This window comes from Lycorma delicatula, chromosome 8, assembly GCF_047948215.1.
Source record: "Lycorma delicatula isolate Av1 chromosome 8, ASM4794821v1, whole genome shotgun sequence".
NCBI lineage: Eukaryota > Metazoa > Arthropoda > Insecta > Hemiptera > Fulgoridae > Lycorma > Lycorma delicatula.
The window spans coordinates 37819774-37837211 of record NC_134462.1 but is presented as its reverse complement, the minus strand read 5'-3'; the positions used below and the strand labels follow the sequence as shown (position 1 = coordinate 37837211).

At 32.4% G+C, this 17438-nt stretch overlaps 1 protein-coding gene across 4 annotated transcripts in view; it reads left to right on the top strand.

The window, feature by feature from the left end:
* The window catches only part of Mvd (mevalonate diphosphate decarboxylase), a 40291-nt gene that overhangs the window by 12215 nt on the left and 10638 nt on the right, over nucleotides 1-17438 (top strand). For all 4 annotated transcript variants that reach the window (XM_075374091.1, XM_075374089.1, XM_075374088.1 and 1 more), the window contains 5 exons: nucleotides 2733-2855; nucleotides 6144-6343; nucleotides 11766-11888; nucleotides 13019-13189; nucleotides 16987-17148. In XM_075374091.1, coding sequence (XP_075230206.1) covers nucleotides 2733-2855; nucleotides 6144-6343; nucleotides 11766-11888; nucleotides 13019-13189; nucleotides 16987-17148 — 779 coding nt within the window. The remainder of the gene's footprint in view (nucleotides 1-2732; nucleotides 2856-6143; nucleotides 6344-11765; nucleotides 11889-13018; nucleotides 13190-16986; nucleotides 17149-17438) is intronic.

Here is a 17438-nt window from a genome sequence, read left to right as displayed (position 1 = left end):
CTCGGGTCTAATTTTTAAGTTTTGTTTATTATTATTTAGTTAAATTAAGACGGATTTAGTTGCATTCCAATCCGTTGTTGAACCAGCGTTATCGAACCCATTTTATGGGCCGACCGCGGAAGGCTGGGCTTATGAATCCTGTTCTCCCGACGCAATTCCCCTTCAGACCGTCTACTGAAGTCCTTTCGGTGCTAACGCTTAATAGGCTAGCAGGAATACGCCACAACAGGGCACTAACTATAAGGAGGGAGCAATGCGACCCCTACTCCGGAGGAGTCGCAATTGCTAGTTTGTTTTACTCTACTTGTAAGTTTTAAAGGAGAGGTGGTGTAGAAGCTCTTCATCCGCTTCTGCTATGGCTGCCCTTCAGGTCGCATCTCTGCTGGGCTCTGTTCCGGACTCCAGTCCGCGATGTTGGGACGAGTAGTGGGTCTTCCTTCTTCACCTTCTTCTTCTTCCGAAGACCTCTTCATTCTTCTTTGGCCTGCACTTTCTAAGAATTGGCAATAATCGAAGTTGCATACCGTTAACCTTGAAATTCCCGAGGCCCCGAAGGGCTGAACGGGGGAAAGTGCAGGTTTCTTCGTTCTTCCGTGCTGTCAGTGGCTGCTGGGCAGGTGAGTGCTCGTTCCCTCTTTCTTCTTTCTTGGAAGGAAAGGAAGGTAATAGGGAACTTACAAAATGGTGATACCTATTCGCGATCGCGGTTTTGGGGCGGCGGTTTTTTTTTTAGAAGAAGTAAACAGAAATCATTCACTCTACGTAATTATTAACCTTCAGACACACGTGTGTCCGAGAAGGGGTTGGGGGGACCGCGTGGCCGCAGTGAAGAAACCATTTGTTTTTGTAGTGGCTGTTGGTATCTGCAACAAAAGAAGCAGAACACACACACGAAAAAAAAATAAAAATAAAAATTTGATTTTTACTTTCCTTTGGACTGGCAGGATGAGAGGAAGGAAAGGCCGTTTCCCCAGACGGCACGACGAGTCGTTCCACATCCACGTTTCTCCCGTTTCTGAAACAAGAGAAACAACAAAACACACGCGGAAAAAATAAAAAATTAAAAATTAGGACCGCGTTTTTGTTTTATGCGCGACTTACCGTATTTGACGTCTTCAGACTATATAACTCGCGACCCCGGAAACGCCTCTGACGCGCTATTCCGTTTATGGCTCATGCGATATGGAGGCCCCTAAGCCTGGTTTGTCGATTCTCGGCTCCCGCACCGCACCATCACGGTGGTTCGTCCAGTACGGCGTGAGGGCGCTTCCTTACAACTGTCGGGGTTGGGTCCTCTCGGCAGATGTCCCGAAGATGACTGTGTTCGGACACAGCCGCTCTCCCGAACAGTCTGCGCGCCTGCGCCACCCCCACCTCGGACACGGATTGAAATCTCGCATCAGATCGGAGAGTGGCGTTCCTGACGAACCACGGAGCTCCAAAGATCGTCCGCAACGCGATGTTTTGGACGACCTCAATCTTCTTTTGAAGCGAGGAGCTCAACACTGCCCCCCATGCCGGGTAAGCATATGTCAGAATCGGCAGTACGTACAGCCGAAAAATGAGTAGCTTAGTTGCCAGTGGGTACGGGCTGGCACTGTTCAGCACTGGGTATAGCGAGGCTCTGGCGGCCTTAGCCCTCCGGGTCGCATAATTTACATGTTCGCCGAAGGTAAGCCGCCTGTCCAACACCACCCCCAGGTACTTAACCGTTTTCTCAAAAGGGATTTTCTCCCCTGAGATTTCCAGCTGTCTGGCCGGTTTTCGTGTCTTGTATGTGAACATCTCGGCCACCGATTTTTCACCGTTGACCCTGATTCTCCACATATCGAGCCACGGTTCCACTAAGTCCAGCTGCCTTTGGAGCCTCCGGACCGCGTAATCCACATTTGCGGATTCGTAGAAATCCGTGTCGTCTGCAGCCGTTTGCGTAAAGGCAGTGTTGTTTGCAGCCGTGTCGTCTGCGTAAAGGGCCGTTTTGACCCCTTCCGACAGCGGCATATCGTTCACGTACAAAGTGTTCAAGAACGGGGAAAGCACTGCTCCTCGGGGAACCCCAGCGGCTATTTCTCTGGTAGAGGAAATCGTTTCCCCTACGCGCACGACAAAATGTCGGTCTAGCAGATATGACCGCATCAGTTTGACATAGCGGTAAGGGATCGCCGATTGCGCTAGTTTATACATTTTGGCTTTTATATAAAGTAAAAGGTTAAATTTTGTGAAGTTCCATAATGTTTAGTTAGTTTTTTAATGTTTTTATCAAACTTTTAATTATGTTCATTTAATCCATATATATACTCAAATCTAGCAATAGCGAAGCATTGCCAAGTCGGCTAGTTCAAAATAAATTAAGTTGTGCCCTTATATTTTTAACAGTTTTATTATCATTCTATAACAGAGTTTAAGTTAAATACATTGTAGGCATGGGAAGTTTGTGCCATGATTAATTTTATGATTTTCATGTGCATTCACCAAACACCTTTAAATGTTTAGCTGTAGAATTAACATTACTGTAAAGTTTAAGTTTGATATTCTCAAAAGAAACTTCTCACTTTATTCTCAGGATGAGTGGAATAGGTTTTACAATCAGGTAGTTTTTTATATTTTTTAATATCCATTTTTATTTTTTCTAAATTTATATGAGAGGGTTGAGTATAAAATATGTATAATATAATAATTTTATTGTATTTATACTATTTTGTAATAAATACAATTTATTTTGTTTAAATTAGTTCGCAGAAGAAGTAATATTAAGAACAATGAAGTTACAACATGGAAAGTACATATATGTTCAGAGAATAATTTTCCAACTGCTGCGGGACTTGCATCATCTGCTGCTGGTTATGCTTGTTTAGGTAATCATTATTATTACCAGTTTCTGTTATTAAGTAATTAGTTTTTTGCTATCAGTTATTTGTGTGGATTAATGCTTAACTTTCTGTTTTCTGTTAATTTTTTAACTTCAGTATACCATCTACTTCCAACACACACAATTCAATTTTTTTATGAATCTAATTTTTTTCTTTAGTTCCATTACACATCTCTGTGTACTATGAAATTTTACTTTTATTAAAATTATTAACAATTAAACATCATAATGTAGGATTGTTTAATTTTTTCTTTTTTTTTAGATTCTGCACATACTTATCATTTTTCATATTTTATCAAAGTTTCAACATCCTCTTATAAGATTTCTTTTTAAAATCTTTTTTATTTCCTTTTTGACTTTTCTTCCTGTTACGTTTTGCTATCATAAATTTACATCGATGTATCCTTTCTTTTCTCCATTTCTTAGATTCAGTAACTTTTATTGTATAAAGTGGAGGTCTCTGTCTAAATACAAGATGTGATTGGAAAGTTTTAAGACAGATGCTGCCACTGGTCAATAGGAGGGGCTATGTTTGCCTGAAGGTATGAAAGGGGAAGCTTGTTTTGTCCTTGAAACATTGCAAAGATCACCATGATATATTTGTTCAGTAGGCAGTAGCATCCTGGTGAATGAAGACGTGTTTCTGATTCCTGGTGGATTTTTGAATTCGCAAAATGGATGAAAAAACAGAACAAGTTTGTTTCAAATTTTGTTTGAAACTCAGGAAATCAGGGTAACAGACTTATGAACTCTGAAAAACAGCTTTCAGGGATAAATGTCTGAGTCAGTCAAATGTTTTTATCTGGTTTAACAGATTCAGAGATGGCTGTGAATCAGTTGAGGGATGACCCTTGTCCAGCCAACCTTCCACTTCAAAAAGTCAATTTAACCATTATGAAAGTTCATGATTTCTTGTGTTCTGACTATAAACTTACTATTAGGGAGGTGGCTGTTAAAAATTCAAGTTTCTATGCGGTTTAGTCAATTTTAACTGAAGATGAAAATGCATTGAGTGTCCATGAAATTCATTCTGAAATTATTGTCATGCCAGCAGAAAAAACACTTACTTTAAGTGTCCCAAGAACTGATTAAGTTTGTCAGAACTGACCCACATTTGTTAAAATAGGATAATTACAGGTGATAAATCATGAATTTGTGGGAATGATCCAGAAGCAAAGGCACAATCATCACAGTGGAAGGTCCAGTTCACCATGACTATCACGAATTTGCCCCCAGGGGCAGACAATCAATTAGAAACTTTATAAAAGTATCTTTCAACATCTGTGTGAAATTATGCGGAAGAAAAGGATTGCACTCTGGCGAAACATGAATTAGATTCTTTATTACAAAACACTGACTCATCATGTGCTCTCGATCGCAGAATTTTTGGCAAAATTCCAAATTCTTGTGCTTCTGCAACCCCACTATTTTGATTTTACCCCTGCCAACTTCTAGATATTTCCTAAATTGAAATTTTTACTGAAAGGAAACTAATCTGACTCAATCAAAGACATCCAGGCAAATACGGAGAGGGTTCTTAACACTTAAGAAAGAAAATTTCCAGAAGTGAAAACACTGTTGGAGTCAGTGTGTTCAGTGAGAAGGAACTACTTTGAAGTAGATCAATCATAATAGCATGAAAGTACTGCCATTATGAAATTACAAGCCCAGTCTTTAAATTTTCCAGTCACACCTTGTAGTTTTACTTTTAATTTTTTCTTTAATTTTAATGAGTGTTGTTAGATTAATTCGTTTTGAGTTAAAAATCTGTGTTCTTTTTTAAAGTATTCTGTTATATACTGAAATCTTAAGGCAAGACAGAGCTTGAATTTAATCAAAGAAAAAACCTTTGTTGCATCAATTATGAGAAGATGTTTGACATTTTTTATCGAGGTATTCTGTTTTGAATTCTGGAAGGAATTATATGTATAGAAGAAGAATCTGCCAATAAAACACTTTATTGCACAGAAAGTTGTGATAAGGAAAGTAGTGACAGTGAAATAGAAGTAAATAACAGTAATGATGATATCTAGCAAGATGGATCTTTAAACATATGGTTGAGAGAGGAAGAGTGATTTTCCACATTCTAGAAAGTGGTTACACAGAATGTTGTTTGTGGGGAGTTAACTAAAAAAGGATTGCTTAGATATAGACTGGCTGTTTATATAGATTTTTAGTTAGACATATTAAAGAAAGGATTTAAAATATTTTCATTTAGAATACAGTATTATGCAGTTGATTCACAAAGAATGTAACAACCTTTTGGGGCATTTTCTACTGGTGAAAATGCTTTTCGGAAATGCTTTTAGCGAGTGTTTTGTAATATTGAAAATCTTGTTTATACTTTATTCATACCATTTTATTCAGAATCATACTTTTTACAATTTTGTTTGGAACTTGTATGAATTTTTTACCCATTTAATAAAGTTACTTTAAATTAAACATAAATAATATGTTTTTTGGCCTTACTTTTTTGTCTTTTAACCCAGATTTCTTGAAAACTACTTAAAACACAGTTCTGGGACTTATTTTTTTTAATTTTTCAGGTCAGATTTCACATTAAGCCACTAATTTACCCCTTAATTTGGGTCCCAAGAATTACAGTCTGACTTAATTTTACCGAAATTGCAGAAATGAGAGTGAAGTCTTTTGCCACTCGACATTTGCTAACGAAGCATTTCCAAACCTATGTTTATATGAATTTTATTCTTTATGTTCACCAGTAGAATATGTCTTAAAAGTTGTTCCATTCTTTGTGAATCACTCTGCACACATCTTCAATAATTGAGTCCCATGGAAGATCAAAGAAGAGTTACCTTAAAGCTTCAAGATATGGTGGTAGCATTGAATGGAATAAATAATTAAGGAGTGAAGAGGTGGTGGACAATATTGAAGAAGAATGAATTGTAATAAAGAGAATAAGAAAACAAAAGCTGAATTATACATAGTCCAGGGAGGGAATGGATTGTTTGCACAAAATTATATTGGAGAAGAAAGTAAGAAGGGAATTGAAAGAAAATGTATAGAACACCATCAGATATAAAGGGGATTAGAATTTTCAAGAAAATAAAAGAGCTCTATGGATTTTAACAGCACTTTTGCTTAATACCTATTTTTGAAGAAATTTATGTAATGCTATGTTATAGTTTAGTAAAAATTAATAATATTGATTTTAAAAATATTTTTTAATATATGGTAAGTTTTCATTTATTATTTTGAATTGTTTTGCCAAATCTTAATTTATGTAATGTTCTTTATATTTTCTTTGTTACAGTATATGCATTAGCTCAAGTTTACAAAGTGCATGGTAACATTTCATCGATAGCAAGAATGGGATCTGGAAGTGCATGTCGAAGTATATATGGTGGATTTACTCAGTGGCATGCTGGAACTAAACCAGATGGTTCTGATTCTTTTGCCAAACAGTTATTTCCAGTAGAACATTGGCCAGAATTACACATTGTTATTCTTGTTGTAAGTAATTTAATTTTTGGTACTTTTTTCGTTCTAATTTTAATTCGAGTTTTTAGTGTTTGATTTTGTCAGGAAACTCTTGTGGTTAATAATATTTAAAAATCAAGTTAATTGTACATTAAAACTATTATTAATTTTAAAGCTATAATTAGTATTGTATGTAATGAAACATTTAATGAAATAAATAACTACAAATTATACAAATCTGCTTCCATAAAGAACATTCATATTCCAAGAGTACTGTTATATTACAGCTGTACTCGATCTCTGTTAACATATTAACAGTGCTATCTCAGAAATGATTATCTATAACTTTATTGTGTAATTTTATTTAATCATTTTTCTCGGAGTTTGCAAATTATTACCATATATCAATTAATATAATATCAGTTTGAAATAAACTTCTTTGCTTTCATTTGTGATTTTGTATGTTGTGAATGAAAAAATAGCTTAATCATTCTAAAGTAATAGTAATAACTTGTTTTGCTGCCTAGTTAGTTATAAATTAAATAATTTAACAATTTTTAAACATTATCTGTATTTAAGTTAACATTTTATTTCGTTTTTTTTTTTTTTTTTTTGATGGTAGTGCATACCTAATACAATCCTGCAAATTTTGCAATCTGCTGAAACAAACCGTAATTAGGAAAATATAGTGTTAAAAATGTTAAATGAATAATAAAATTTCCTTACCGGATTTAAAATCATTTTTTTTTAAATTTAAAATTATTTGTTAATAAGCATTTACATGCAGTTTATCGTATAATTTATTAAGGTAAAAATAGATTCTATATTTTTAAACAATATTAAAAGTTATAAAAATGAATTTATAGTTTTGAATTTATACATATGAGGGCTATTATTTAAGCAAGGTCTGTTTTTAACCCTGAACTGGTAACACACGTCAGATAGACACTTAGGTTTACTAAGTCTCCGCATTTTGTAATTTAGCGCTACTTGTTAAATGAAACATTCAGTGTATGCTCAGGTTAAACATTGTAAATAACATTTGTGAAGTTTCAAGGTAAACAGTTGTGCAGCGTGATTTCTAAAAGGCCTTAATTTAATTATAAAGTATGTCATCTGAGAGATGACTGTTACTTAAAGTGTTGATATTTGTGCTCATCTTACAGACGTGTATCACCTGAAACATTGTTTTCTACTGTGTATGGTGTACATACGTATCTTAACCATTATGATATGTTTTACAATGTTTATGTTTGCTAAGGATTTTTACATTTGGTCCCTGTTTATTTTTATATTTCTAAACAATATTTTTTTAACATTTCATTTTTGTTAAATTTTTTTATTTACTTTCCTAAATACCACGGAATCCAGCATAAAAATGTTTTATTGATTGCATAATTTTTCCCTTTGTCTTTTTCTGTTCATTATGAAAAATATGCTTGTAGAAGAAATTTACAAAATAGATGTTTAAACATAATTTAATGCAAATATATAAATCTCAATTCAGTATACATCAATTTTTTTATTTTTTCAGTATGGCATGTGTATTTTTTGGGTAGAACAAAAAAAAAATGTCAATGGTTGGGCTTCCTGAAGAAAGGTAGATCTGAATGATGAAGAATTTGTTTCAGATGATTCCTACAATGGTGAGGATGAAATAGAACAGTCAGAACATGACAGTGAGGCTGAATTAGACGAACAACACATTGAGGATGAGGCGAATGAATGGGTCAGTGGAAATTTAGTGGAAGATATGGTTCCTGGCCACTCTGATGATGGTTATTGAAAAAGTTGTGGAAGTGAACCAATATATTTTTTTTGGAAAAAAATTGTTTTACTTGGTGTTCCAACTGAGTCAAAGTTTACAAAGACCCCAGCCAAAAATATTATGAAGATTTAACTTCCTACTTTGTGATCAAATACGAAATTACTTGGCAAAAATCCTAAAATTGAAGATGTATGGCGCCTTTTGTTTGACAACAAGATTACACATATGGTAGTTAGCACTAACCAAAAACTGGAAGCAATGAGAAAAAACTGACAAACCAAAACTCCCCAAAGTACAAAGACACTGATATCATTGATATTGAAATTATGTTCTGTGCTATTTTTAAATCAGAAAGAGGATCTTGTATCATTATTTTCAACGAAACCAATTGGACGACCAATTTTTCAAGGTATTACATCTTTGAAAAGATACCAAACTCTATTACTAGTGTTAAGGTTTGACAGTGCCACAACTAGGAAGGAACATAGAAATTTGATCCTGGTGCAGCAATTTCATTATTCTCACAGTTCATAAAAAACTGTCAAAATTCATTTGAAATTGGGGGAAACCATGCCTGTATTTATGAAATGTTGGTGAGTTTTAGGGGGAGTTGCCCTTTCCGGATTTGTATGCCAGCAAAATACTGACCCAAAATACTGAGCTTGACAAATGCACATACTTCCTATTTATATAACGCGTATATATACTTGGGAAAAACAGTGACAGATTTACACTGTCAAGTAAAGAACAAAGATTAAGTAAACCATGACAAAGCATTATTTGACTAACAAAACCTATTGCACACTCAAAGCACAATGTCACTGCTGACAATTGGTTTTTGTCATTGGAAATAGTTAATGAATTTAAAAAAATCAATTTAACTTATATTGGCACTTTGTGAAATAACAAAAGAGAGATCCCACCTAAATTTCTGCCTAACAAAAAAAGATCATTGGGACCAAGTTTATGTGGTTTTTGTAAAGATGTGACACTTTTATACCTAATTTTTGTACCTAAACAAAGTAAAGCAGTCAATTTGGTATCTTCACTGCTCAATTCCATATTTACAGATGAATCTAATAATAAACTGGAAATAATAAGTTTTTATAATTCCAAAAAATCAGTAGTGGATAATTTAGACAAAATTATTCCCAATTATTCACCTAATAGACAATCGAGACGGTGGCCCCTAACAATATTTTATAATATGATATTGCGATTAGTCTTGTAAATTCTGGCATTATCAATGCTAGTTATCATAAGATGCCTTTGGTGAGTCCATTTAATTTTATAAATTAATTAGCAAATAGTTTATTAAAAAACAGGTGGAATGTCAATTTCAAACCTTCCTGACGACCTTAAAAAAATTGTAAAAGATATTCTTGAAGAGCCTGAAGAAATGGGCAGCAATTCTCAGGAAATCTGTGATAAGCTTCTCTAGAGAAAAACATGCAGGTACTGTCCTTATCAAAAAAGGGCATAAAATTGACTTAACAGGACACCATGTCTATCTTAAAACACAGTCGCCATAATTTTGCATTTTGACATTGTCTATTTGACTGGAGATGTTGTGTGTCACCATTCCATTGAATGCGGATTTGTTGCTGGAGTGATGTGAAAAACCCATGTGTTGTCCTGTTAACAACATGGTTTAAATGTTCATCTCCTTCTCACTGCGTTGGGTCAAAAATGTTAAAGTACTAGCCATTCTCCTTTTTTGGTGTTCTTCAGAAAGCCACCTGGGAACCCATCACTAGCACAGTTTTTGAATTGCAAGATTTCAGTAACAATTTTCTATAGCACTGACCTTGAAAATTGTGAGAATATCAGTAACAAAGTGGAAATTGTGAATCGCTGGTCTTTACAAATTTTTGTATCAATTTTTACTCATCAAAACGTCTGGTTACAGAAGATTGGCCTGATCACAGGTTTTCATAGGTATTATCCTACCCATCCTTAAAAACAGTCTTACCCATTTACACACCTTGTTGTCATTCATTGAATTAGGCCTCACAAACCTCACATATCTGGTGATGAATGTCCAGTGCAGACATGTTCTTTGCGGTGAAAAATTGATCCACAAACCGTATTTCACAATCAGTGGGCCGCTCAATTATTTTTGACACTACGATTGCAAATGGCGTCTGCATTTGTGCAAGGCATGCTAGGAGCCAGGACACATGTGCATTTCGACAGCCATACAAGATTTACATAGCTACTGCCAATCGGACCTTACTTAAAAAATAGCCCTCATACATTTATTAGAAATGTTTATAAATTGTGTAAATTTTTTTATAATCTTCAAATGGATGAGGAGAAGTATTGTTGAAACAAGTCGTGGATGATATGTAAGCTGGTTCAGACATTTTAGATTGTCTTCATTAAAATTATAAAATTCTATCTACTTTATTCCTCAATTTGAACATCTTTCACTGGCAAATATCCTCAGTTAATAATAGTTATTTAGATAATATTTTTCATAAAATTTTTAGTGATGCTGCATTCCTTATTATTTGATTAGAAATGTTTTGTGGTTATTTGAGTCAATTATATTTTTTATCTTTATTTTGTTGGTGTTTTGTTGGTAAATGATAAGTTAAATAAAGTTATATCCGTTTACTCTCCTGTCTAGTGCTATAGTTTTATAAGGGAAACTATTGAAATCAGTCCAGTTTGGGCATATGTGGTTTTCACTGGATCTCGACGTTTTGACACCTAAAGAACCCAAAAAACTGGATGGAAATTTTTGGGATGTTCATATGTTTGTGTGTTTGGTGTTGCACTCCTTATATCTCCAGAACTATTGGACCGATTTTGACTAAACTTGGTCAGATTACTTTTATATACATGGGGCATTGATACCATTAAATTTTCAACTTAAAAAGGTCAAGGGGGTACACACCCCCACCCAAAAAAATGATCTAAATAAACTAGCAGCTAAGGGGGTATACTGCCCCAAAAGTACTCCCTCTAACCACAAGGAGTGCTAGTGTAGCACTGACGTACAGCTGTTGTAATTGTGTACTATGTTGTAATGTCACAGGTTAGCAGTAGAATTAAATAAATTAAAAATATTTAACTGTAAAAAAAAGTATTTAAAGTGGTCACTAGTACCACCGCACCTGTGTAATTGAAATATGGCATACGTGCATGCTTTAGTTAGAATCATTGAAATAAATAACAAAAGATATTTTGTTATTTATAATAAATAAATAAAATATTTATAATTTTATTTTAAAATATTTTTTATTAAGTTGTGTGGTGTAAGTTGTGCATTAGAGAAAAGCCGCATGACGGGAAAATCCTATCTACAACTGTGTTGTCAGCTTTTTTTTTTATTGGTAACACTGCCTCTTAATTTTTGCTGTGACAACATCTTGGGGAAATTTCTTAGAATGTTCCTCATGTTTGCATTATTATCTGGATTCTGTTATCTTTAAAACTGCAGTCTTTTAGGTTTATTTGATTATTTTTACGTAACAAAATCACAGTATGGCAAATTGGGAGAATATACCGAACTCCTGACTAAAATTACAACAGTAGTTTAGTAGTCATGTTATATTTTTCAAACGTTAGTAGTTACATAATAATTGTAATTGTGAAAAATTTTATTTGTATTAACCTTAACACTATGAAGTAAAAAGGATGGTTTTATTAGTACTTATGATTTTTTTTTTTGTATTATAGGTTAATGATGCTCAAAAAAAAGTTGCCAGTACATCTGGTATGCAACAGTGTGTTGCAACTAGTGAATTACTTAAGCACAGAATAAAGGAATGTGTACAAAAACATATTGATTTAATGCTGAAGGTAATGAAATGTATTAATGTTTTACTTTAAATTAAGTTAAATAAAGTTGTAATTTTGTATGGCAGTGGAACACGTAGATTGTCAGTATGAAGTTCAGTATGAAAACGATCAGTTTTTTTTTAATACATGATGTTATAAGAGTAAGTTGGAAGTATGATTGACAACAGAATTTGATTTCAAGTAAAACAAGATGAAATAAGCATATAGGACTTATTTTGGAAAACAATCCAAAAAATTAAAGTTATTAGGATAAGAAAAATTCTTCTGCCAGATCAAGACTCCAGTGATTAAAATAAATATTGCCCTAGTATTTTACAATTATTTTATAGAATTAAAAAGGAAAGCAGAAACTGATCTGCTAATTGATGGCCTTTGAAAAATTCTTAAAAGTATTAAATTTTTTTATAAAAAAATCAATTTAAATATTGTTTTTGTAATAAGATATACACCTGAAAGTATAAAGGTATTTAAATAATAAAGAGGTAAAGGTATTACCTGTGAAAACGACAGTGAGCTTTAGAAAGCTTAATTGACCATTTAGGGTAGGAATGGATTCCTGGAACTGGCAACTAACTTTTTGATATCTACATTTTGTCATGGTACACTATCCCCACCACAACACTATTAGCAGTGCCAACACTATTTCAGCCATTCCAAGTAGAACAACTGTAGATCTATGTGTTAATGCTTGCTTGCTAAACTTTGACAAGCAATAAAAGTGTTATAAAATACAGGAGAAATTATTCTTTTATAATTGTCAGTATTACCTTGTCTGATGGTAGCCACACAATATGTTGAGTTTACTTGGTCTAGACATAGTATTTTACTTTTAGTTTATCTAAAATTGTAATGTTAATTTTAAAATTTTGATACACATAATTGTATTCAGTCATTTTTATTCCTTTGCATGAAAAAAGAACTATTCTGTTTTGGTTATTGTACTTAAAAATATGTAAAAGAATTTTGGGTCATTATTTTTTAATTACTCTTTTAAGTTTTGTGTTAAGCATACATTATCTGTAATGTACAGTTATAAGTTAGCAGAATACACAACTAAAATTAATAATATTCAATTCTATATCCACATTCATTACTATAATTCTTTAAATTATTATCTTATGTTTGTACAGGCTATAAAAGAGAAGAATTTTGGTATGTTTGCTGATGTTACCATGCGTGAGAGTAATCAAATGCATGCTACATGTTTAGATACATTTCCACCTATCGTTTACATGAATGATACATCTCATGCTATCGTTGATTTTATCCACAGATATAATAAATATCATGGAGAAGTAAAGGTTGTTAAATAAATAATTATAAACATAGTTTTTAATGTATGTATTTCATAGTTTTAGTGATAACCAATCAGTCCCAGAAAACAAAAAATAAAGTGGGGGTAATGTTCATGCATATGTTTGTGCATGTGTTGTATTTGAAGGTTAATAACTTAACTGGATAAACCAATTTTGATGAAACTTTGTACAGATACTTGTATATTCTTGGTAAAACATTTGGGTCGATATCTCCAGGGGATGGGTAGATAGTTTTTTTGAGTTTATTGAATATTTTTTAACCAAACTATTTTTATGTTTCCTAGGCATACTGTTAGTGCAAGTGAACCAAATAAACTTTGGGGCAACACTGGGGCTGGGCGAGCCAATCAAAATTAAAAATATTGATTTTTTTTAAAACTTTTTTTTGGTTTATTTTCATGTATTATTTATTTTTTCACTATATAAGAATAAATAACCAGTTCCAGGAAAGTCTTATAACTTTGTTATCAGATTTCTTTTTATTACCGCAACTCATTTATTACATTCTGCATCTTCAGTTATATATTTAAATCATCATCTTATTCTATACATTTTGTTTCCTATCCTTCCATCACCAAATTAATTGCACCTGGCTGTCTTAAGAACGACCCAGCAGTCTAGTTTGTCTTGGTTAAAATTCGTTCACAAAACTCCTCTCCTCTCCTGCTCTTCATTTTAGAGCTTACTTCATTTTAACCCATACACAGCTGAAGTTGTGATAATGCAATGTAATTTGTTTTGCATTATTATTACATGAAATAATATTTTTTACTATTTTTAAGTAGTTGTAATAACAACCTTCCATATTTTTTAAATAATAGCATTATTAAAACTTTTTGTTGGTGATAAGTATTTTTTGTTGTTCACTAAATTTAATCATTTTTTTGCTTCTTCTGAGATTACTTATAATTAATTTATATAAGAATAAACTTCGATGTATTCTATTATTTTAACTGATTATTATGTACTCAAAAATAGCAATAATCTTTCTATGTAAATTTATCGTATCATTTATTTATTATGTCTATATCTAGACAGAAAAAAAGTAATGTTGCGTTTTCGCAGCTTTAGCAGCAATGAATATTCAGAATGATTCATTGTTATTGCCATGTTTATTCATCACATAAACACACTTAGTCATTTTACTTTCATTTCTTCATTTACACAGTTAGTCATTTTACTCATTCCATTACAGTGCTTTCTAGTTGATAAAAGTCTTGATATTTTTCTGCTCAGGTTAGTTTATGTGAATCAGTTTGTGTTGTGCTAAGTTTTATTTCAAATTTTTTTTTTTATTCTCAAAGTAGCTTTAACAATTCAAAAAGGTTTAACCATTGATGAAATTAGTACTATTTTAGAAAATATTGATCATTAATGAAAGTCTGGCCGAGATTGTTATGTTGCATCCTGATAAGGTCAACAATGTTAGTAATGAAGAACCAATAGATGAAAATATTCTTGAGGATATGGAAATCATAGATATTCCGAAAGATGTAGCTGGTACTCTTCTCTTGAAATTCATTTTGAATCTAAAGTTAACAAAACAAATGAAAGATATGAAAACCCTATTCCGAGTTGTAGTAATTTAAGTTTCCAGGGTAAGCAAAAAAAGATATAGGGAAATGACAAAAAATACAGTTTGTTACAACCTGGAAAAAGATTTACCAAAATATAATTCACTGAAAATACAGAAAATGAAGATTTTAAAATTATTCAGGCTAAATTGATCAATAAAAAATGAAGTTGAACTCTTTCTTGAAATGTGTGATAATATTTCCTTAATATCAGAACAATCTGAAAAATATGCAGCCCAAAAAATTGTCTGGGCTTCAAGTTACCTAACCATGTTGTGTGTAAAGGTTTGTCGGAGATTTCTGGATGTGTTCAACTTCTAAGAGAGGATATGCACTGAGAAACAAGTGAAGATGTCTATGGTGATATTGTAAGGAAAGCCATGAGCAACCAGCAGTATAGAGATATAAAAAGAAATTACATTTGGTTGACAATATGTTAAATACTACAAACAAGTTTTCTAAAGTGCAGCCTTATGTTGATCTTCTGAATAAAAACTTTGATAAATATGGTGCTTTTATTAACCAATAGATGAACAGGTAACACCAAATTTTTGTTACCATTCTTATAAAATGTTTATGAGAGGAAAATCTGTGCGCTTTGGCTACAAGGTGTAGTGTTTGTGTGCTTCACAAGGATACTTTTACAACTTTTTTCTTTATCAAGGAAAAGAAGCAGAATTAGATTGTAGCCTTGGATTAGATGGTTGAGTTGTTGAAAATTTATTTTGCATGTAGACAACCCTGGAAAGCACAGCAGTTAATTTGATTTGAGTTTTCAGTTCGTATAAATTGTTAAGTTTACTGAAGAAGGAAGGTTTTTTTGTAATTGGAACAATTAATCAAAATAGAATTCAAAACTGCCCTTTGGAAGATTTCCGTTATTTGTGTAAGCAATCTCAAATTATCAATAAGGAGTATCACATTATCAATTTGATACCACCAGTTCAGTTTTTATTACAAAATAGAATGACAACAACTCTCTTTTTACTCTAATTACAAATTTTCAGTTCAGAGAATCTTGGAATAATGTTAAAAGGTATTCTTAGGTGAAAAAAAGGAAAATGTCAATCCAATACTCAGATCTCATTAAGCAATACAAACTCTATATGGGTGGGGTTGATTCACTGGACAATAGTGTCCGCAACTATCAAATAACAATGAAAGGAAAAAAATGACGGTGGCCTTTGTTTTTAAACTTTCTTGATGTAGCTTTAGTAAATCCAATAACATTCCCAAAGAACAAGTCGAGCAACTCAAATTTTGACAACTTGTAGTTATCACGTTATCATCAAAGGCAAATAACGCAAAAAAAATTGCTATTCCACAAATGACTTGGACGATCAGCGGTGTTTTGAACTGTAACATCCCAGCATCACTCAATTGACAAGCATCTTCCGGAAAAAAATGTAAATAATATAAGAATATGCTGCCGATTCTATAAAAGTAGTACTACAGTGTTTTTGTGTAATAAATGTAAAGTTGGACTTTACCCAAAATGTTTTATTGATTACCATAAAAAATAAACTATATATTCAGTATATACTGAAATAAAACATTTCATTTATATTGTATTCTAATTTCTGTTCCGTTTAGTTTTTATTTAGATTTGTAAAAATACAGAAAAATATTAAGCTGAATCAATTTGTGTTAATTTAGACACCCTTTCCTGTTGCATATTTGCAACATTTCATAAATTGATTATAAACATATATGAGGGTCAAAAATCATATGTATGATTCAGAAGTATAAACCTCTGAAATAATTTTATGAATAGTGCATCAGAAAATGCCTATAGCTAGATATATACAGTATCTCCACTTAGACCACCTCTACCACAGCTCACATATTGTTGCTATTTGTCTGCATCTCTTTACTCAGATCTCACCTTATTCAGCTAAACATATTAAAGTTCTTTATGACCTCAAGCTTGGGGTACATCCTGTTAGATTCACAATCTGTAGAACGAGATAACTGTGTGACACACTATGTACTCATAAAGTTAAGACTTCCTTTATTACTAAAGGACAATTTTCAAAGTAATGCTAGTTATGTAACTATGTGCATCTGACGAGAAAACTGATTTACTTATAAATATTTCTTAATTATCTTACTGTAAACTTAAGTTAAAAAGATATGTAACTACTTTTAGAAGGAAAAAAATAACAAAACATAATGGATACAACTGTCTAATTAAATGTCTTTTTTCAGGTTGCATACACATTTGATGCTGGACCAAATGCATGTTTATTTGTTTTAGAAAATGATGTGAATGAATTATTAGCACATGTAGAAAATACTTTCCCTTCATTCCCTGGTACAGAAAATTATACCAGAGGGATTCCTGCGGAACCAAAAAGAATTCTAAATATGGTAAGGATATTTTTTCACTTGTATAATTAATTTTCATTTCAGGTTTGTTGATTTCTGGCTTCTCTTATGAACTAGAATTAAGACTTCTATAAAAATTCAATAAAGTTATGTTATAGTGGCTTTTTGTGGGAAGTAAAAAACCTAATGGTATTAGCTGGAAAATAACATTTTTATAAAGCTGAAATATTAAAATCACTTGTGTAGAAGATATGTTGTAAAAGCATATTATCGTAGACTGTGAAATAAAAATTAATTTATTAGTGGTTTCTAATCCTATTTCATTCAAAGTT